Source organism: Scyliorhinus torazame, chromosome 5 (genome assembly GCF_047496885.1).
Source record: "Scyliorhinus torazame isolate Kashiwa2021f chromosome 5, sScyTor2.1, whole genome shotgun sequence".
Classification (NCBI taxonomy): Eukaryota; Metazoa; Chordata; class Chondrichthyes; order Carcharhiniformes; family Scyliorhinidae; genus Scyliorhinus; species Scyliorhinus torazame.
In genome coordinates, this window is record NC_092711.1 from 94926650 (window position 1) to 94948177 (window position 21528).

Genomic DNA, 21528 nt, shown 5'->3' on the forward strand with positions numbered 1-21528 from the left:
ACCGATCTGTATCAAAAGTGCCGGAACCAATTTATCAGCCTGAGGAACGTGATGGAATAATGGCGGATAAAGCTACCCGGAATGCCCGGCGCGTATGAATGTTGTCTTCGTCACAGGAGCCAGAACGCGCAGGCGTCAGAATGTCCCGTCCCCGGAAGTCGCTCCCCCATCCCTCCCCCTGTGTGGAGCATGCGCGGTGCTGCTCCGGGCTGAGCGCAGCCGCGGTGAGAGTGAGTGCGGTTCCCAGAGGCTGAATGAGAGCCGCCGCGAGCGGGGACAATGGTGAGAACCCAAACCCCCCAATAAGACCCATTGGTTTTAGTGTCAGTCTGCAGACAGGAGCTGGAGAACTGAACCCAGGCAGAGGAGAGGGAGGGAGAAAACTGGCAGTGGAGGAAAGAAATGGTGCAGATGGTGAGATGGGTTTGGATTTCAGCCCAGGGAGGAGGGAGAGTGTGTGGGACGGGGATTTACAGCTTTGGGGAAACAAGAGAGGAAAAAATGTTCCAGAGAAACTAGAATTGTCTGTTCAGAATTTCTATCCTGGACTGAGTGATGACTTTTGTAAACTCCTTTTACAGGATATTGGAAGTGGAGGATTGGCCGACAGAAAAATCAAACCAAACATCACATCGAAATCTGACTGTCACTTGATTCATCAGGAGCTGAATATAATCAGTCTTTGAATTTGGAAGGAGAAATATTTGTCTGTTCAGTTTCAGCGGTGCGACTGCAAAAGCACCGAGATATACATCCCATCTCCGAGTGAGAGTGTTCCAGTGAACTGACTGTGGAGAGAGCTTTAACCAGTTACACAGGCTCAAAAAATGTATCACGTCATTCACTGCAGGGAGAAATTAAACGGCTGTTTGTGTGTGGACAAAGCTCCAACCGGGAGAGACATAAAAACCCCTCACCATGGAGAAACTGTGGAAATGTGCGGACTGTGGGAAGGGATTCAGTTACCCATCACAACTGGAAGTTCATCGTCGCAGTCACACTGGGGAGACCGTTCACCTGCTCCATTTGTGGGAACGGATTCACCCATTCATACAACCTTCTGACACACCAGCGAGTTCACACTGAGGAGAGGCCATTCACCTGCCCTGTGTGTGGGAAGGGATTCACTCGGTCATCCCACATTGTGACTCACCAACTTGTTCACACTGATGAAAGACCGTTTACATGTCCTGACGGTGAGAAGAGTTTTAAATGTAAAAAGGATCTGCTGACACATCAACATATTCACACTGGGGAGAGACCGTTATCCTGCTCCCTGTGTGGGAAAGGATTCATTCAGTCATCCCACCTGCAGACACATCAACTTGTTCACTCTGATCACAAACTTTTTAACTGCCCTGACAGTGAGAAGAGCTTTAAAAACAAAAAGGATTCACTAACACACCAATATGTTCACACTGGGGACTGACCGTTCACCTGCTCTATGTGAGGGAAAGGATTCAGCCGTCCAAGTGCCCCACTGAACTACCAGAGAATTCACACTGGGAGAGGCCATTCACTTGCTCTGACTGTGGGAAAGGATTCATTAATTCATCCAACCTTCTGATACACCAGCAACTTCATACAGGGAATAGACTGTTCACCTGCTCTGAATGTGGGAAGGGATTCACACGTTCATACAACATTCTGACATATCAGCAGGTTCACAGTGAGGAGAGGCTGTTCACTTGCTCAGTGTGTGGGAAGGGATTCACTCGTTCATCCAACCTATTGAATCACCAGCGAGTTCATACTGGGGAGAGGCCGTTCACCTGCCCTGTGTGTGGGAAGGGATTCAGTCAGTTATCCAACCTGCTGACACACCAGTGAGTTCACAGTGGAGAGAGGCCGTTTACGTGCTCCATATGTGGGAAGGAATTTTCTCATTTATCTTATCTTCTGAAACATCATCGAGTTCACACTGGGGAGAGGCTGTTCACCTGTAACGTCTGTGGAAAGGGGGTTTACTCACTCATCCCACCTGCTAACACACCAGTGAGTTCACAAGCGACTACAAGGTTTGGATTCTACCCTTATTGATGCTGTTAATTATGTCCAGGACTGAATCAGGTTCACTCTTGACAGTCTTAATCTGCTGATGAGGTTTAATATTCTGAATAAATGTGAAATAAATAAGCTTGGTTTGAAACATTGAAGATTTTTGTCTTTCCCACATGAGTGTTTAACAGCACCTGGCTGGAGCTCAGAAAGGACAATCTGGAGGAGGATCACACGGCAGGAACAGAACTTCAGCCTGGACACAGTCCTTCAGGGTCACACTGAGAGGGACAAAAGACACTTGGGTCTTTCTCATCTCTCTTCACTGTCAGCAAAGTCCCCATGTGGGTTAATCCTGAGGTGTGAGAGAAATGTGTCCCAGCTGTTCTCTTCCATGGTTCAGAGCTCCTAGACACGGAACAGAAGCACCTTTACAACTGTGTTTAGAGTCAGGAAGAACGATGGTGAATGCTGGAAACGTGCTGTAAAATCAGAGATTGGTGTAAAACTGTGATGTTCCTGATTGAATGTAAAGCAGCTGGTTTAAGTTTCCAGACTGAAAATGTGTTTGTGTGACAGTCACAATGAATTAATTGAATAGAAACCTACTTAAAATAGTTTGTTGAAGTCGGCATTAAAATAACAGCTGGAGGAGCTCACAGGAGCCTGGTAACTGCCGGGACAATTAGACAACAGTTTGATTGCCCAGCTAAAGAATTCCACAGATTCTCTACCCTCTGAGAGAAGATATGTCTCCTCATCTCTGTCCTAAATTTGAGATCCCTTACTTTGAGATTATGCCCTCTGGTCCTAGACTCTCCCACAAGAGGAAACAAGATAATTTTTCAGGTTGTGTAACTGGTTAAAGCTCTTTCCACAGTCAGTTCACTGGAACACTCTCACTCAGGTGTGTGTGTGTCTCGGGGCGTTTCCAGTCACAGTGATGTTTGAAATCACTTCCCACAGCCAGAACAGACAAGCACATTGACAGTTTGTGATATTTAGATCCTAATGAATTGAGTGACTGTCAAGAAAGATCTTGAGTAGTATTTGGTTCGAGTTGCCCAGCTGCCAATCCTCCCGTCCTAATGTCCAAAAAAGAAGTTTACAAAAATGATCACTGTAAGAATGGGATAGAAATTCACAACAGATCATTCTAGTTTCTATAGAACCTTCTTTCCTCTTTTGCTTTTCCCAATCTTGTGGTCCAGTCAAAATAAAAGACCAACATCAGCTAGAAATCCCAACAAAAGTGCCGGGAACCTTCCTAACTGAACCAGAATATTGTTCACAGTGTCTCTGAAACATTCTGTCCACTGAGGTATACACTGGTTGTGGAAGGTGTCAAGCATTCTGGCGGGTACCGCATGCTCCCTCTGCAGGGCCACTGGGAACAGACAAGACCACGGAATAGAAGTCGGCAGCCAGAGTGACCACCCACCCACCCACCCATTAACACTGCCAGTTACTGTGAAAAGCCCCAAGTCGGCACATTCCGACGCCTGTTTGAGTACACAGAGGGAGAATTCGGAATGTCCAATTCACCTAACAGCACGTCTTTCTGGACTTGTGTGAGGAAACCGGAGCGCCTGGAGAAAACCCACAGGGAGAATGTGCAGACTCCGCACAGACAGTGACCCAAGCTGGGAATAGAACCTGGGACCCTGGAGCTGTGAAGCAACAGTGCTATCCACTTTGCTACAATACCGCCCATCCCACCCAGCTACAATGAACTGTTTTAACCAGACCCAAGAGTAGATTCAAGATGTCACGTTCGGCAGAAGGATACTATAGACTGTAAGATCCACAAACTCTGTCATGATGGCTGCAACTTAACAGGTTATTATGAACATTAAACTGTGGGCAATATCCGATTCTGTGACCAATATTTAGTTAAACACGGACCTGAATAAGGAAACTTTGCAGCCACCTGTGAAGTTTAAATGTCTCGTTGTGTCAGGATGAACCAGCATTTGAGGAATATAAAATCTCTCGACTGTTGGTCTCCAAGTGCCGTATTGAACACCGGAGAATGAGCTTGAATTGGAACAGAGTGAGTGAGTGATCATCGTTATCTGCTATTGTATCGTGGTGTTCTGGGTCTCAGACTTGTAACCCTCTAGTTAATTGTCAGGGATGCAGTATAATAAACCCTGAACAAATCAAATGTGTGTGTGAGAAGCATCTGAAGCACCAGGAACCAGCTGGACCAGCAGAGCTGAATGTTTTCCAGTGCAGCCACAGAACTGTACTTATTCCAGCTTCCAAGTCCACCTGAGAACCAACCTCCTGGCTATTCATCTACAATAAGCTTCAGAGCCTCATGAGAATTATTTGTTTCTAAAAACGCTTCACTCCAACTAAAGGAACAGCTCAACAAGAAGACAACAGGCCTGCAGCGATATAAAGATTGCAGTCTACATTCCATTTTCATCATTACAACTTCACCTTGATCTGTACTTAATTTCTGTGTATGTGTCAGTGAGTGTGAAAGAGACGAGAGACTGAGATGTTCAAACATCCAGGGAAATAGTGTGATAATAAATAACCTTTATTCCTTTAAAAATTACCAGTAAGCCTGCTGCTGAAATGTATTTTAAATAAAGAAAAATCACACTGAGGGTAAGGAAATATCACACAAACATCCTGATAATGGAATGGAAAGGACCACGAAATGTAATCAAACGCTGTATAACCCCTTTCAGGTAGCTATACAGAGGCTGCAGCCTCTCACACTGAATGTCTACGTAATCCAGAGACACCTCCAGGCCACAAACATCAGCTGCAGCCTGAGATTGAGTGAAACATTTTAAAAACCTGTTGCACGGTAAATTACGGGCGGGCACTAGGACCCGGCTGGGAACAGAAACTTTCAGGTCCCGTCCACAGCTTCTGCATCACCGAGGCCAGCGCATGCGCTCTGCTGCCTCGGTGAACCAAGATGGCGGCTGTGAACCAGGGCCTTCTCCCGGGACAGAGCTGACCGGCGGTGATGTGACCTGAGGATCACCGCACCTCAGGCAAGGGGCCAGGTTGGGAAGGCGGTGCCTTCAGGAATAACTGGGAAGGTGATGTTTGGGCAGTTGCTGCAGTCTGTGTAGTGAAGGTGCTGTCACAGTGGTGTGAGGTGAGGAAGTACAGGATTATCACCCAGCAATGATCAATTAAGGGGAATGTAAATCCAGCTCAGGCTGCTTTCAGATTGGAAAGGGAGCTAAGGTGTGTCCTCAGAGCTGGTGAATGTTGTGGCTTTGGCAGTTTCTCTATAAAGTCATTCCCTCCCTCTCCCACCTCTATCTTTAGAGTCAGAGAGTTTTACAGCACAGAAAGAGGACCTTTGGCCCATTCATAATCTTTATTATTGTCACAAGTAGGCTTACATTAACACTGCAATGAACTTATTGTGAAAATAAACTAGCCGCCACATTCCGGTGCCTGTTCGGGTACAATTCAGAATGTCCAATTCCTCCCACAAACACGTCTTTTGGGACTTGTGGGAGGAAACCCACATCGTCAGAGGGAGAATGTGCAGACTGCACAGACAGTGACCCAAACCAGGAATTGAACCGGAACTGAACCAGCCCTGATGCTGTGAAGCAACTGTGCTACCGTGGCACCCAGCATGGCAGCCAGTCCTCGAATAAGCTAACGGGAGCCTTACCCTCCACACTTTCTGACAGGCCGACGACTCAGATGTTCTTTATCCGACCCTCGGTTCTCCAAGTCATCCATGACCTCCGAAGGCCACTCGGTTGGTTTTCAAAGGATTGAATTTCGACGGAGGCATCTTGCTGAACGTTCAGGATTCTCTCCTCCGGTTCATTGAGTCTTTTTAAAAAATAAATTTAGAGTACCCAATTCATTTTTTCCAATTAAGGGGCAATTTAACGTTGCCAATCCATCGCCCCTCCACATCTTTGGATAGTGGGTGCGAAACCCACGCAAACACGGGGAGAATGTGCAAACTCCTCACGGACAGTGACCCAGAGCTGGGATAGAACCTGGGACCTCGACGCCGTGAGGCAGCAGTGATATCCACTGTGCCACCGTGCTGCCCAGATCATCGAGCCCCTTCATGGTGTTTTGCAGCTGGTCCCCATGAGCTCACAGATATTGAGTCAGCACACACCAGCTCTGGTCAGTAACACGGATAATGCCGGCAGTCATCATTTTCGCCGCCTCCATGAGAGCCTCGGAGAGCGCGGGGTCGAGAGACCTACTGAGGGTCAGGCCGCCATGTTGAAAAGGTGGCTCCATTCCCGCTGAATCCACCTGCGCTGTTTTGTCAACAGATTTCTTCACTTTATTTGGCATAATCCTACTAAACTGAACCCTGACGTCTTCCAGGGACATGATAACAATATTAATTTAAAGATCAGATTATAGGTGAGTGGCACCAGAATCTGCGGAAAAGCAGCTACTCCCGCACCACAAGCCCGACACCCCGGCACAGACAGATTTCTGATCGATGAACGTGCCGAGGGTTATGGGGAACTGGCAGCTAAATTAAGAGAAAGCTGAGATGAGGAGGGATTTATTTTCTCGAGATTGTGGTGAAGCATTGAAATTCTGTACCCCAGAGGATTTACAGTGCAGAAGGAGTCCATTTGGCCCGTCGAGTCTGCACCGCCCTTGGAAAGAGCACCCTACTTACGCTCAAGCCTCCACCCGATCCCCGTAACCCAGTAACCCCACCTAATCTTTTTGGACACTAAGGGCAATTTAGCATGGCCAATCCACCTAACCTGCACATCTTTGGACTGTGGGAGGAAAGCGGAGCATCCAGAGGAAACCCACGCACACACGGGGAGAACGTGCAGACTCCGCACATACAGTGACCCAAGCCGGGTATCGAACCTGGGAACCTGGTTCTGTGAAGCAATAGTGCTAACCACTGTGAAATGAGGGATAATGTGGGAAAACGGTGTTGTGGTAGATCAGCCAATGATCCCATTGAATGGTTCAGGCTCGATGGGCCGAATGGCATACTGCAGCTCATATTTGTTGTGATCTCCTGGACAGGAAGCTGTGAGCTTGGATCTATCAATCAGCATCTTCAGGAGAATAGGGAGGGTGAATATTAGATACAGCAGAGTGAGAATGGAGGGAGAGTGTGTGGGATGGTGATTTACAGCTTTGGGGGAATAAGAGAGGAAAAAATGTGACATAGAAAATAGAATTGTCTGTTATGAGTTTCTATCCTGTACTGACACTGAAGAATTTTGTAAATTGTTTTTTACAGGATATTAGACGAGGAGGAATTACAGACAGAAATCTCAGACGTTACGTCTCGACCTGACAGAGTCACTCGATTCCTTGGAACCTGAATAGCATCAGCCTTTGAATCTAGAAGGTGAAATGTTTGCCCGAACTGTCAGCTAAAGATTTCAAACATCAGTGTGACTGGAAAAGCACCGAGACCCACACAACACACACCCGAGTGAGAGTGTTCCAGTGAACTGACTGTGGAAAAAGCTTCAACCAGTTACACAGCCTGAAAAACATCACACCATTCACAGTGCGGAGAGACCGTACACGTGTTGTGTCTCTGGACGAGGCTTCAACTGATTGTCCCGCCTAGAGAGACACGAAGAGACCCAAAACATGGAGAAACCGTGGAAATGTGGGTACTGTGGGAAGGGATTCAAAGCCCCGTCAAAGATGGAAACTCATCAACGTAGTCACACTGGAGAGAGGCCATTCATCTGCTCTCAGTGTGGGAAAGGATTCACTCAGTTATCTGACCTGCGGAGACACCAGCGAGTTCACACTGGGGAGAGGCCATTCACCTGCCCTCAGTGTGGGAAGGGATTTACTCAATTATCCAACCTGCAGACACACCAGCGAGTTCACACTGGGGAGAGGCCATTCACCTGCTCCCAATGTGGGAAGGGATTCAGTGATTCATCCAGCCTGCGGACACACCAGCGAGTTCACACTGGGGAGAGGCCATTCACCTGCTCTCAGTGTGGGAAGGAATTCAGTGATTCATCAAACCTGCGGACACACCAGCGAGTTCACACTGGGGAGAGGCCATTCACCTGCTCTCAGTGTGGGAAAGGATTTACTCGAGTATCCAAACTACAGACACACCTGCGAGTTCACACTGGGGAGAGGCCATTCACCTGCTCTCAGTGTGGGAAGGGATTCAGTGATTCATCCAACCTGTGGACACACCAGCGAGTTCACACTGGGGAGAAGCCATTCACCTGCTCTCGGTGTGGGAAGGGATTTACTCAATTATCCAACCTGCGGACACACCAGCGAGTTCACACTGGGGAGAGGCCGTCCACCTCTCACTGTGAGACGGGATTGCATGTTTCACCACACCTGCTGTGACACCAACAATTTCACAATCGATTACAGGGGTTGGATTCTGCTGTTATTGTTTCTGCTCTACATCCAGGACTGCATTTTGTTCATTCTGACAGGTGGTCAGTGGGGATGGTCGGAGGGTTTCTTTCTGCTGGACTGGCCGATCTCACAACTTTGCCTCCAATGGGCTGATGCTCTTTGAGCTTTGTTGCTAATACCTGGCTTCGAATTGTACAAGGATCATAGAGTGAAAGGGTATTTGGAAGTGTGAAGATATTTAGTTTCCATTTCCATTTCAAACCCCCTAAAGCATGCCACGTTACCATGGAGATGGGCCCTGGTGGTTACATGGTTCTTTTGTTTAATTTATCTGGGTGTTCCTCACAGAGGAAAACAACATGGGATGAGGGGCAGGTTGTCAGAGGTGGTCTGGGAAACTGATTGGTACAGGGAATGCCTAATATTTAAGGAATTATTACATATTTATCAGGGGGTCGGTTAGCTCAGTTGGCTGCACAGCTGGTTTGTGATGCAGAGCAAGGTCAACAGTGAGGATTCAACTCCCGTACTGGCTGAGTTTATTCATGAAGGCCCCGCCTTCGCAACCAGGCCCCTCGCCTGAGGTGTGCTGACCCTCAGGTTAAATCACCACCAGTCAGCTCTCTCACTGAGAAAGGGGAGAGAAGCCTATGGTCCTCTGGGATTTTTGCAACTTTTATTTTGCATATATACAACAAATATAGATTCCTTTAAGGAACAAAAATCCAACAGGAAAAGTGATGTAACCTTGGCTAACAAGAAACGTTAAAGATTCCATGAGATCCATTAGAATTCAGCAAAGGAGGATCAAGAAACTGATGAAAGCAAACCGATGAGAAACATAAAAACCAACTGGAAAAGCTTCTCCAGGAATGTGAAAAGGAAAAGATTAGCAAAGACCAATGTGTGTCCATTCCAGCCAGAGACAGGAGAGTTTAGAATGGGGAGTAAGGAAATGACAGATAAACTAAACAATGTGTGTCTGTCTTCACAGAGGAAGATACAGAAATTGTCCATAAAACACCAGAGAACCAAGAGACTGGCAGAGATTAGTATTGGTGAAAAGGTTGTACTGGAGAAATTAATGGGCTTTAAAGTGAATAAATCCCCAAAAGCTGCTGATCTACATCCCAGAGTGTTGAACGAGGTGGCTGTAGAGATCTCTATTTCACATTCTACATTCTCTTGACACTATCTATAACGGACAAACCTTTTGTCTGAGCCAAACATTTCCTTTTTACGTAGTCACAGAAGCTTTAACAGTCCATTTTTAAGTATTTTGCCAGTTCACATTCTATTCTATTCTCCCTTTGTTTCTCAGTGTCTTGGTCGAAGAACTGAAGTAAATCCTCGGGAATGAATCATCACTTCGGACAGGTTCTGAGACAATTAAGTTTTGACTTCCAGGACAGAGTAACGATAATCGTGGAGTGTGATTTTAGATTGTGTAAATGGGCAAAGTTCTGTTTTATAGTTTACTGTGTAGGTTTCCGAGGTAAAGTAGCTTCTAGTTTGTTTGTTGTATTAAAAGTCATAAAACTTGAAGTCCCGTCGTGTGATCCTTTAATTTGTGGACTGGGAACTTGATTTTTTTATAAGAAGTTGCTGACCTTTATGGAGATCCTTATCGACGAGTTTTGATTTCCTATTTGAGCCTCGGGCACCTTTCTTTCTGTCTCTATTGCTCGTGTCACTGACAGCCAGGCGACGGAGCTGAGGGCTGAATTTAGCTGAGAATAACAGGGCCTGTGTCCCAGTTGGGAACTGCCATGGGCATCGCTAATAGAGACCGGAAGATGCTGGCGGACTGGCTGGGAATTGCACATCCAACCAATCAGGGTTCAGGGGCGAGGGTCACTGAGGCTGACGGTGATGTGACCCCCCAGGGTTCAATGCCCCAGTGTCCAAAGCGGGGAGTCATGGGGACACAGTACAGAGGAGCTAAAGGGAACCATTTGGGACCAGAACATTGTGAACATCCTGTTACTCTGGTTTTCTTTGATCCTCAAGTAATTTTCTGTTAGTTTTTTTTAACCACGCTCTGTTTCATCAATAAACTTTTAACAGGAAATTATTTGAATTGGTTGGACCTTTCCTGATTAAATTTGTTCACTTTCGGGTAAGTGGGTGAGATGGATTGACAGGCTCTTTAACAGAAAGTGAGTCCCTCTAAGGTAGTTGGCAAAGGAGCCAAAGGGGTAGAGGAAATTTGATTTTTCTTTTGACACAGTGTTTGAAAATGGAGTTCAGGGAATCAATTGTGACTGACTAATTTATCAAGGTTCTCTGAGGAAGTAACAAGGGATGTCAATAAAGGGGAACCTGTAGATGTGCTTTATCTGGATTTCCAGGAAGTATTTCTCATTGTGCCACATCAAAGGTTATTACACACAAAATAAGAGCTTGTGGCTTGGGGGCAACACATCAGCATGGATAGAGGATTGGTTAGCTAACAGGAAGCAGCCAGTAGGTATAAATGGGTCATTTCTGGGTGGGTAAGATGTGACAAGTGGAATGTCACCAGGATCAGTGCTGGGCTCTCAACATGAATGTGTTGGATGACGGGATTGAATGATGGCGGCTAAATTTTCTGATGCCTCAAAGACAGGTAGGAAAGTAATTTGTGAAGTGGATTTAAGGACTCTGCAAAGGACTACGAACAGGTTAAGTGAGTGGGTAAAAAACTGACGGAGCACAACTTTGGAAAGTATGAATTGTCCACTTTGTCAGAAAGTATTAAATAAAACAATATTATTTAAATGGAGAGAGATTGCAGAACTCTGAGTTACAGAGAGATCGGGGGTGCCTGATCCCAAGTTAGTCTGCAGGTACAGCCAGTGATTAGGAAGGTCAATGGAATATTATTGTTTATTGCAAAGGAAATGGAATATAAAAGTAGGGATGTTTTGCTGCAGTTGTACAAGGTCTTTAGTGAGACCATATTTCGAGCACTGTGTACAGTTTGGGTCTCCTTATTTCAGAAATGAGATAAGTGCATTAGAAGCAGTAGAGAGAAGGTTGACACCCCGGATTCCTGGGTTGAGGGGATTATCCTCTGAGGAAAGGTTTGACAGGTTGGGCCTGTATCCATTGCAGTTTAGAAGAATGAGAGATGATGTTAGAGACGCTGAGTGGAATTGATAGAGAGAATGCTGAGAGGATGTTTCCCCTTGTGGCAGAGGCTAGAACGAGGGGACACCATTTACAAATAAGGGGTCTCCCATTTAAAATGGCGATCAGGATGATTGTTTTTCCCCTGATGGCTGTGAGTCTGTTAATCTTTCTTCCCCAGTGAGTGGTGGAGGCAGGGCCATTGAATCTGCTTTAAGGCTGCATTTGATCGATTCTTGATTGACAAGGGAGTGAAAGGGTGGAGGAAGGAAATGAGTTGAGACCACAATCAGATTAACCCTGATTTCATTGAATGGTGGAGCAGGATCAAGGGGCCGAATGGTCAACTCCTAATTTGTATTGACCCTTAACACCCCCACTTTTCCAAACTCTGAAATGATTCACAGTGATAGCCCTTATTGGTGGCAGTGGTTAGATTTTATTCAGTATAAATAAGAGCTGACACAGTCTAATGTCTGAGCAATAGTATCAAAGTGCAGCAGCATTACCATTGCATTCTGGGTACACACATTACAGAGACCGGGATGATCACAAGATGAAGGAAATCATGGCTGCGAATGTTGGAATTTACTTGTTTATTGACTGGAAGCCTTTGTGGGCCAGCAAGCACGGGTGATGAGTAAACAGCACTTGGTGTGAGTAAACACATGAGCAGTGGAGTTATGGATAATCTCAAGATTACGGGGAGGTTAAATTTGGGAGGATAGCAGGGATTGTGTTCGGAGAGTTAAATCCAGATGTGAGAAGGAATGAATGAGGTGTCAGCAGCAGATTAGCGGAGACCGGAGTGGAGTTAAGCGATGTGACTGTGGTGGAATTAAGCGCTCTTGGTTATGTGGATATGTAGTTGGAATCTCGTCTTGGGGTGAAATGTTCACACTGGGGAGGGGCTGTTCACCTGCTGCATGTGTGGAAAGGATTCACTCAGTCAGACAACCTGCTGACACACCGGCGATTTCACAACTGGGAGAGGCCGTTCACCTGCTCTGATTGTGGGAAGGGATTTGTTACCTCATCCACTCTGCTGAAACACCAGCAAATTCACAAATAACTATTGTGCTTGGATTTTGTTGTTAATCATATCCAGGACTGAACCATGCTCCAGCTTTGTTATACGTGTTAACATAGTTGGTCTCAGAAGGGGACGATTTGTGGTCAAGATTTCACATAAAATTTCAGATCAGGATTGGATGGAGCTGCACAATTTTTCTTAACCTGAAGAGCAGAGAATTTATTTTTATCGAAGGCATTTTTCACGTATACAAAAATACAAAAGCCAATCCTCGGCAACAGGTAACCTTTTTTTCCCAACACCTCCGAACAAATCACCCCTAACTACCCCCCCCCCCCCCCCCCCCCTCCCCACCGACAATTAATTCACTTTAAAGAAGATGATGCATGGCTTCCTCCTCAGGGTGAATCCGCCTTCCACTCTATGTAGGACAAACTTAACTTTTTCCACGTGCAGAAATCCTGCCATGTCACTCACCCATTCCCTCGTCTTTGGCTGTTCCTAGTCCCGCCAACTCCACAAAATTTGTCTCTGGGCTATCAGGGAGACAAAGGCCAAAGCATCTCTCCCCACCTGAACTCCCAGATCTTCCGATACTCCGAATATCGCCACCTCCGGACTTCGAGCCACCCTTGCTCCCAAAATTTCAGACATTTCATCCAAAAAACCCTCAATTTCAGGCACACCGAAAACATATGCACATGGTTCATCGCCCCCACATCCTGCACACTAGGTACTCTAGATTTATAATCAAAAACTGTTTCCCTTAGGCAAGTGATACAACTCCTCAAGCTCCTCCAGGCCTGCAAACATTTCTCCCAGCAACAAGTCCCTGAAGTACTCTATCCCCAACCTGCCACCACATGTGAACCTCTGGTCCAGCGCTGCAAACCTATGGTTTTCACATATTGGCATCCACAGTGACATGCCTTTCAGTCCGAAGTGTTGCCTGCACTGGTTCCAAACCCTCAACGCTGATAACCCCACCGGTCTTGTGGAGTACGGATCAGCGAGAACAGCATGGATGCCAACAACAGTGCCCTCAAACAGCATCTTATCCAGTCCCCAGACTGACCACTCATCCCACACCCATTTCCTAGTAATTGCCCAGTAGTCATTCAACAGGCTTGACAAAGCCAACCCCCGCCCCCCCACGCCCACATCAATCCCTTTCCAGAAACACCTTCCTCACCCGCAGAGCATTCCCCACCCACACATCATCCCATTCACCTTTCTCAGAAAGGACTTGGGAACAAAGATGTTGAGGTTCTGAAATTCGAATAGAAAGAAGCTTGGGCAGCAACATCATTTTCACTGTCTGGACACATCCTGTCAAAGATAGGGCAACACATACCACCTCTTGAAGTCCGCCTTGAACTTATCCAGCTGGACCCAACTCCACACCACCTATATCCCAAGATAGTGCAAACTCACCCCCACCACTTGGAACGGCAACACCCCGCCTCCTCTCCTGCCCCTGGCAATTATCGGGAACACATTGCTTTTCCCCCATATTCAATTTTAATAATAATAATGATTATTAGTGTCACATGTAGGCTTACATTAACACTGCAATGAAGTTACTGTAAAAATCCCCTAGGCGCCTGTTTGAATACTCTATTTTTTTTTAAAGGTAAAGACTCGATGGGCTGAATGGCTTCCTTCTGATCTGTAGAGATTCTATTATTCAATGAAGATAGAAATTTAGAACTGACAATTCTACTTGTCACTGAACATCCATCTCGCTCTGAAACTATAAATCTCTGTCCCGCACACACTCATCTTCTCTATTGATAATAGCGCCAGTTAATCCTCTTATACACCTGTTTCTTTTGCCAAATTCTCATCCTCTCAAGGTGCTAATTTCGGGTTCAGTTGCAGTCACCTATTGTCATCCTCAATATGTCCGCCGGCTGTCTAAACCTTTACATCTGAAGTCAACAAACGTTTCCGAAGGGAATCAAATCAAATCCAGTGACCACCCACGTGTACTTTGTGTCAGGCTGGGTCAGTGCGCCCCAGAGCCAGGATTTCGAAGCTGAGATTCCACCTGAATAATGGCTGCCGCATATCCCAGAATCCTCCGCACCGGGGAAACCGCTCTATCCAACGGCCTGAAAAGCGCCTGTCCAAAGGAGAAGAGTTGCCACCCACCTTGACCTTTGTGCTGAGGCGCTGACCAATGGGATGACTTGGAGGACCGGAATTTTCTCTGGTCCTCCAGCCAATCAGAATGCGGAATTTGTATTCATCGCGTTTGAGCCTCTCACAGACTGACCACCCCCCCTTGTGCCACATCTGTGAGTAAAATTTCCTTTAGTCTTCTGAGAAAGTAGAGTCGTTGATGGGCTTTCTTAACTATAGCGTCAGCATGGGGGGACCAGGACAGGTTGTTGGTGATCTGGACACCTAAAAACTTGAAGCTCTCGACCCTTTCTGCTTCGTTCCCATTGTTGTAGACAGGGGCATGTTCTCCACTATGCTTCCTCAAGTCGATGACAATCTCCTTTGTTTTGTTGACATTGAGGGAGAGATTATTGTCGTCGCACCAGTTCACCAGCTTCTCTATCGCATTCCTGTACTCTGTCTCGTCATTGTTTGAAATCCGACCCACTACGGTGCTGTCATCAGCAAATTTGAAAATCCTGTTAAAGAAACCCTTCTCAGAAATGTTATTCACAGTTCAATAATAAAATACAACCATTATTATTTCTAGTCTTGTAGCACAGTATTGTAGCCATGTTATATATTTCCAGTCATAGAGTAGGAGTGCAACTTGAGTCCATGTCAACTCTCCACTGTCGAGCAATCCAATCACTCCTACTCCTCTTCTATGTCCCCGTTCCTCTGCAAGATTATTTCCTTCAAGTGCCCACTCAATTTCAATTTCAAATCTTCGATTGCCCCTACTACCACCACACCCGTGGACAGCCAGTTCCAGATCATGCCGGCTCACTGCACATCTCACCACTTCTCTCACAAAGTAATGAGTGGTGTATATTACACACATTTGAATAGGATGCGATGAACATGGATTTGTCAATCAACGTGAATTGGCACCTTTAGGAGAATTGGGAGGGTGTATGTTTGGCATAACAGAGTAAGAATGGAGGGAGCAAGTGACTAATTTTCTACAGAGACTAGAATTGTCAGTTCTGAATTTCTGAGCCGTACTGACAGTGCTAACTTTTGTAAACTCCTTTTACAGAATATCAGGAGAGGAGGAGGATTTCAAGTCACAAATCTCAAAACAAATAACATGTGGAGCTCTGAGATTTGATTCATCAGAATAATGTTGACTTTTAAATCTACAAAGTTAAATATTTGTCTGTTCTGTATGCTTCAAAGATTTGAAACATCAGTGTGACTGGAAAGGCAGCAAGATATACACACCCGAGTGAGTGTTCCAGTGCACTGACTGGAAACATCAGTGTGACTGGAAAGGCAGCAAGATATACACATCCGAGTGAGTGTTCCAGTGCACTGACTGTGGAAAAAGCTTCAACCAGTTACACAGCCTGAAAAAAACATCGCCAGTCTCAGTGAGGTGAGAACATTCAGGTGCTTTGTGTGGACAAGGCTTAAACTGACTGTCAAATGAGTCACGTGGACACACGCATCATGGAGAAACTGTGGAAATGTGAGGACTGTGGTAAAGGATTCAATTTTCCATATCAACTGGAAAATCATCGACACAGTCACAATGGGGAGAGGTCTTTCACTTGTTTGGAGTGTAGGAAGGAAGACGCTCCTTTATCCTCCCTGCAGACACACAAGCGAGTTCACACTGGAGAGAGGCCATTCACCTGCTCTGAATGTGGGAAAGGATTCAGAAAATCATCCAACTTACTGATGCACCAGCGGGATCACACGAGGGAGAGGCGGTTCCTCTGCTCTGAGTGTGGGAAGGGATTCACTCAGTTATCCCACCTGCAGTCACATCAGCGAATTCACACCGGGGAGAGGCCATTCACCTGTTCAGAGTGTGGGCGAGGATTCAGTGATTCATCCAACCTGCTGATGCACCAACGGGGTCACCTGGGGAGAGACCATTCATCTGCTCAACATGTGGGAAGGGATTTAATCAGTCATCCCATCTGCTGATGCACCAGCGAGTTCACACCGGGGAGCGGCCATTCTCCAGCCCTGAGTGTGGGAAGGGAGTCACTAATTCATCCCATCTTCTGACTCACCGAGTTCACACTGGAGAGAGACCATTCACCTGCTCCAAGTGTGAGAAAGGATTCACACAGCTATCCAACCTGCAGCTACACCAGCGAGTTCACTCTGGGGAAAGACCATTCACCTGTTCTCAGTGTGGGAAGGGATTCAGTAATTCATCCACCCTGCAGATACACCAGTGGGTTCACTCTGGGGAGAGGCCATTCATCTGCTCTGAGTGTGTGAAAGGATTTACTCAATTATCTGCCCTGCAGAGACACCAGCGAGTTCACACTAGGGAGAGGCCAATCACCTGCTCTGAATGTGGGAAGGGATTCACTCAGTCATCCCACCTGCTGAGACACCAGCGTGTTCACAAGTGATCACAGGGATTGAATTCTGCTGTTTTTGCTGCTGTTAATCACATCCAGAACTGAACCATGTTCATTCTGACAGTGGGTGAAGTGGGAGGTCGGAGGGTTTCTTTTTTTTTTTAATTAAATATTTTATTGAAAATTTTCGGTCAACCAACACAGTACATTGTGCATCCTTTACACAATATTATAACAACACAAATAACAATGACCTATTTTATAAACAAAAAATGAATAAATAATAAATAACAAAAATGAAAACTAGCCCTAATTGGCAACTGCCTTGTCACAAGTAACACTCTCCAAAAATATAATTTAACAGTCCAATATATAATTATCTGTAGCAACGACCTATACATACTATACAGTATATATTAACAACCCTGAGAGTCCTTCTGGTTCCTCCTCTCCCCCCCCCCCCCCACCCCCGATCCTGGGCTGCTGCTGCTGCCTTCTTTCTCCCATTCCGTCTATCTTTCTGCGAGGTATTCGACGAACGGTTGCCACCGCCTGGTGAACCCTTGAGCCGACCCCCTTAGGACGAACTTAATCCGCTCTAGCTTTATAAACCCCGCCATGTCATTTATCCAGGTCTCCACCCCCAGGGGCTTGGCTTCTTTCCACATTAGCAATATCCTGCGCCGGGCTACTAGGGACGCAAAGGCCAAAACATCGGCCTCTCTCGCCTCCTGCACTCCCGGCTCTTGTGCAACCCCAAATATAGCCAACCCCCAGCTTGGTTCGACCCGGACTCCTACTACTTTTGAAAGCACCTTTGCCACCCCCATCCAAAACCCCTGTAGTGCCGGGCATGACCAAAACATATGGGTATGATTCGCTGGGCTTCTCGAGCACCTCGCACACCTATCCTCCACCCCCAAAAATTTACTGAGCCGTGCTCCAGTCATATGTGCCCTGTGTAATACCTTAAACTGAATCAGGCTTAGCCTGGCACACGAGGACGACGAGTTTACCCTGCTTAGGGCATCTGCCCACAGCCCCTCCTCGATCTCCTCCCCCAGCTCTTCTTCCCATTTCCCTTTTAGTTCATCTACCATAGTCTCCCCTTCGTCCCTCATTTCCCTATATATATCTGACACCTTACCATCCCCCACCCATGTCTTTGAGATCACTCTGTCCTGCACCTCTTGTGTCGGGAGCTGCGGGAATTCCCTCACCTGTTGCCTCGCAAAAGCCCTCAGTTGCATATACCTGAATGCATTCCCTTGGGGCAACCCATATTTCTCGGTCAGCGCTCCCAGACTCGCGAACTTCCCATCCACAAACAGATCTTTCAGTTGCGTTATTCCTGCTCTTTGCCACATTCCATATCCCCCATCCATTCCCCCCGGGGCAAACCTATGGTTGTTTCTTATCGGGGACCCCCCCAAGGCTCCAGTCTTTCCCCTATGCCGTCTCCACTGTCCCCAAATCTTCAGTGTAGCCACCACCACCGGGCTTGTGGTGTAGTTCCTCGGTGAGAACGGCAATGGGGCTGTCACCACAGCCTGTAGGCTAGTCCCCCTACAGGACGCCCTCTCTAATCTCTTCCACGCCGCTCCCTCCTCCTCTCCCATCCACTTACTCACCATTGAAATATTAGCGGCCCAATAATACTCACTTAGGCTCGGTAGTGCCAGCCCCCCCCTATCCCTGCTACGCTGTAAGAATCCCTTCCTCACTCTCGGGGTCTTCCCGGCCCACACAAAACCCATGATGCTCTTTTCAATCCTTTTAAAAAATGCCTTTGTGATCACCACCGGGAGGCACTGAAACACAAAGAGGAATCTCGGGAGGACCACCATCTTAACCGCCTGCACCCTCCCTGCCATTGACAGGGATACCATATCCCATCTCTTGAAATCCTCCTCCATCTGTTCCACCAACCGCGTCAAATTTAACCTATGCAATGTGCCCCAATTCTTAGCTATCTGGATCCCCAGGTAACGAAAGTCCCTTGTTACCTTCCTCAATGGTAGGTCCTCTATTTCTCTACTCTGCTCCCCTGGATGCACCACAAACAACTCACTTTTCCCCATGTTCAATTTATACCCTGAAAAATCCCCAAACTCCCCAAGTATCCGCATTATTTCTGGCATCCCCTCCGCCGGGTCCGCCACGTATAGTAGCAAATCGTCCGCATACAAAGATACCCGGTGCTCTTCTCCTCCCTTAAGTACTCCCCTCCACTTCTTGGAACCCCTCAACGCTATCGCCAGGGGCTCAATCGCCAGTGCAAACAATAATGGGGACAGAGGGCATCCCTGCCTTGTCCCTCTATGGAGCCGAAAATATGCAGATCCCCGTCCATTCGTGACCACGCTCGCCACTGGGGCCCTATACAACAGCTGCACCCATCTAACATACCCCTCTCCAAAACCAAATCTCCTCAACACCTCCCACAAATAATCCCACTTCACTCTTTCAAATGCTTTCTCGGCATCCATCGCCACTACTATCTCCGTTTCTCCCTCTGGTGGGGCCATCATCATTACCCCTAACAACCTCCGTATATTCGTGTTCAGCTGTCTCCCCCTCACAAACCCAGTTTGGTCCTCGTGGACCACCCCCGGGACACATTCCTCTATTCTCATTGCCATTACCTTGGCCAGGACCTTGGCATCTACATTTAGGAGGGAAATAGGTCTATAGGACCCGCATTATAGCGGGTCCTTTTCCTTCTTTAAGAGAAGCGATATCGTTGCTTCAGACATAGTCGGGGGCAGTTGTCCCCTTTCCTTTGCCTCATTAAAGGTCCTCGTCAATACCGGGGCGAGCAAGTCCACATATTTTCTGTAGAATTCGACTGGGAATCCATCCGGTCCCGGGGCCTTTCCCGCCTGCATGCTCCTAATTCCTTTCACCACTTCTTCTACCTCGATCTGTGCTCCCAGTCCCACCCTTTCCTGCTCTTCCACCTTGGGAAATTCTAGCCGATCCAAGAAGCCCATCATTCTCTCCCTCCCATCCGGGGTTGAGCTTCATTTAATTTTTTATAAAATGTCTTGAACACTCCATTCACTCTCTCCGCTCCCCGCTCCATCTCGCCTTCCTCATCCCTCACTCCCCCTATTTCCCTCGCTGCTATCCTTTTCCTCAATTGGTGTGCCAGCAACCTGCTCGCCTTCTCCCCATATTCGTACTGTACACCCTGTGCCTTCCTCCATTGTGCCTCTGCAGTGCCTGTAGTCAGCAAGTCAAATTCTACATGTAGCCTTTGCCTTTCCCTGTACAGTCCCTCCTCCGGTGCTTCCGCATATTGTCTGTCCACCCTCAAAAGTTCTTGCAGCAACCGCTCCCGTTCCTTACTCTCCTGCTTCCCTTTATGTGCCCTTATTGATATCAGCTCCCCTCTAACCACCGCCTTCAACGCCTCCCAGACCACTCCCACCTGGACCTCCCCATTATCATTGAGTTCCAAGTACTTTTCAATGCACCCCCTCACCCTTAGACACACCCCCTCATCTGCCATTAGTCCCATGTCCATTCTCCAGGGTGGGCGCCCTCCTGTTTCCTCCCCTATCTCCAAGTCCACCCAGTGTGGAGCGTGATCCGAAATGGCTATAGCCGTATACTCCGTTCCCCTCACCTTCGGGATCAATGCCCTACCCAGCACAAAAAAGTCTATTCGCGAGTAGACTTTATGGACATAGGAGAAAAACGAGAACTCCTTACTCCTAGGTCTGCTAAATCTCCACGGGTCTACACCTCCCATCTGCTCCATAAAATCTTTAAGTACCTTGGCTGCTGCCGGCCTCCTTCCAGTCCTGGACTTCGACCTATCCAGCCCTGGTTCCAACACCGTATTAAAATCTCCCCCCATTATCAGCTTTCCCATCTCTAGGTCCGGAATGCGTCCTAGCATCCGCCTCATAAAATTGGCATCATCCCAGTTCGGGGCATATACGTTTACCAAAACCACCGTCTCCCCCTGTAGTTTGCCACTCACCATCACGTATCTGCCCCCGTTATCCGCCACTATAGTCTTTGCCTCGAACATTACCCGCTTCCCCACTAATATAGCCACCCCCCTGTTTTTCGCATCTAGCCCCGAATGGAACACCTGCCCCACCCATCCTTTGCGTAGCCGAACCTGGTCTATCAGTTTCAGGTGCGTTTCCTGTAACATAACCACATCTGCCTTAAGTTTCTTAAGGTGTGCGAGTACCCGTGCCCTCTTTATCGGCCCGTTCAGCCCTCTCACGTTCCACGTGATCAGCTGAGTTGGGGGGCTTCCTACCCCCCCCCTTGTCGATTAGCCATCACCTTTTTCCAGCTCCTCACCCGGTTCCCACGCAGCTGTATCTCCCCCAGGCGGTGCCCCCCCCGCCCATCCTCTCCCATACCAGCTCCCCCCTCACCCCAGCAGCAGCAACCCAGTAATTCCCCCCTCCCACCCCCCCCCCCCCCGCTAGCGTAATTACTCCCCCCATGTTGCTCCCAGAAGTCAGCAAACTCTGGCTGACCTCGGCTTCCCCCCGTGACCTCGGCTCGCAC

The 21528-nt window shown here is 47.4% G+C and overlaps 3 protein-coding genes and 1 long non-coding RNA gene across 6 annotated transcripts in view; 2 read left to right on the top strand and 2 right to left on the bottom strand.

Annotated features, from left to right (window-relative positions):
* LOC140417804 (uncharacterized) overlaps positions 1 to 10426 on the top strand; it is a 100328-nt gene extending 89902 nt beyond the window's left edge. Inside the window, exon 7 of the mRNA XM_072501259.1 lies at positions 7566 to 10426. Coding sequence (XP_072357360.1) covers positions 7566 to 8337 — 772 coding nt within the window. The 3' untranslated portion in view covers positions 8338 to 10426. The remainder of the gene's footprint in view (positions 1 to 7565) is intronic.
* Positions 1 to 21528, bottom strand: part of LOC140418987 (uncharacterized) — a 384502-nt gene that overhangs the window by 328869 nt on the left and 34105 nt on the right. The gene's annotated exons all lie outside the window — the stretch shown is intronic.
* LOC140418992 (uncharacterized) overlaps positions 1 to 21528 on the bottom strand; it is a 226194-nt gene that overhangs the window by 9278 nt on the left and 195388 nt on the right. The window lies entirely within an intron of this gene.
* On the top strand, positions 209 to 2151 carry LOC140419009 (uncharacterized). Of its 2 annotated transcripts, none has more exons than XR_011945473.1 (2): positions 209 to 282; positions 582 to 2151. It is a non-coding gene; the product is annotated as an uncharacterized lncRNA (long non-coding RNA). The 2 variants fall into 2 exon arrangements; XR_011945472.1 differs by having other exon boundaries at positions 222 to 414.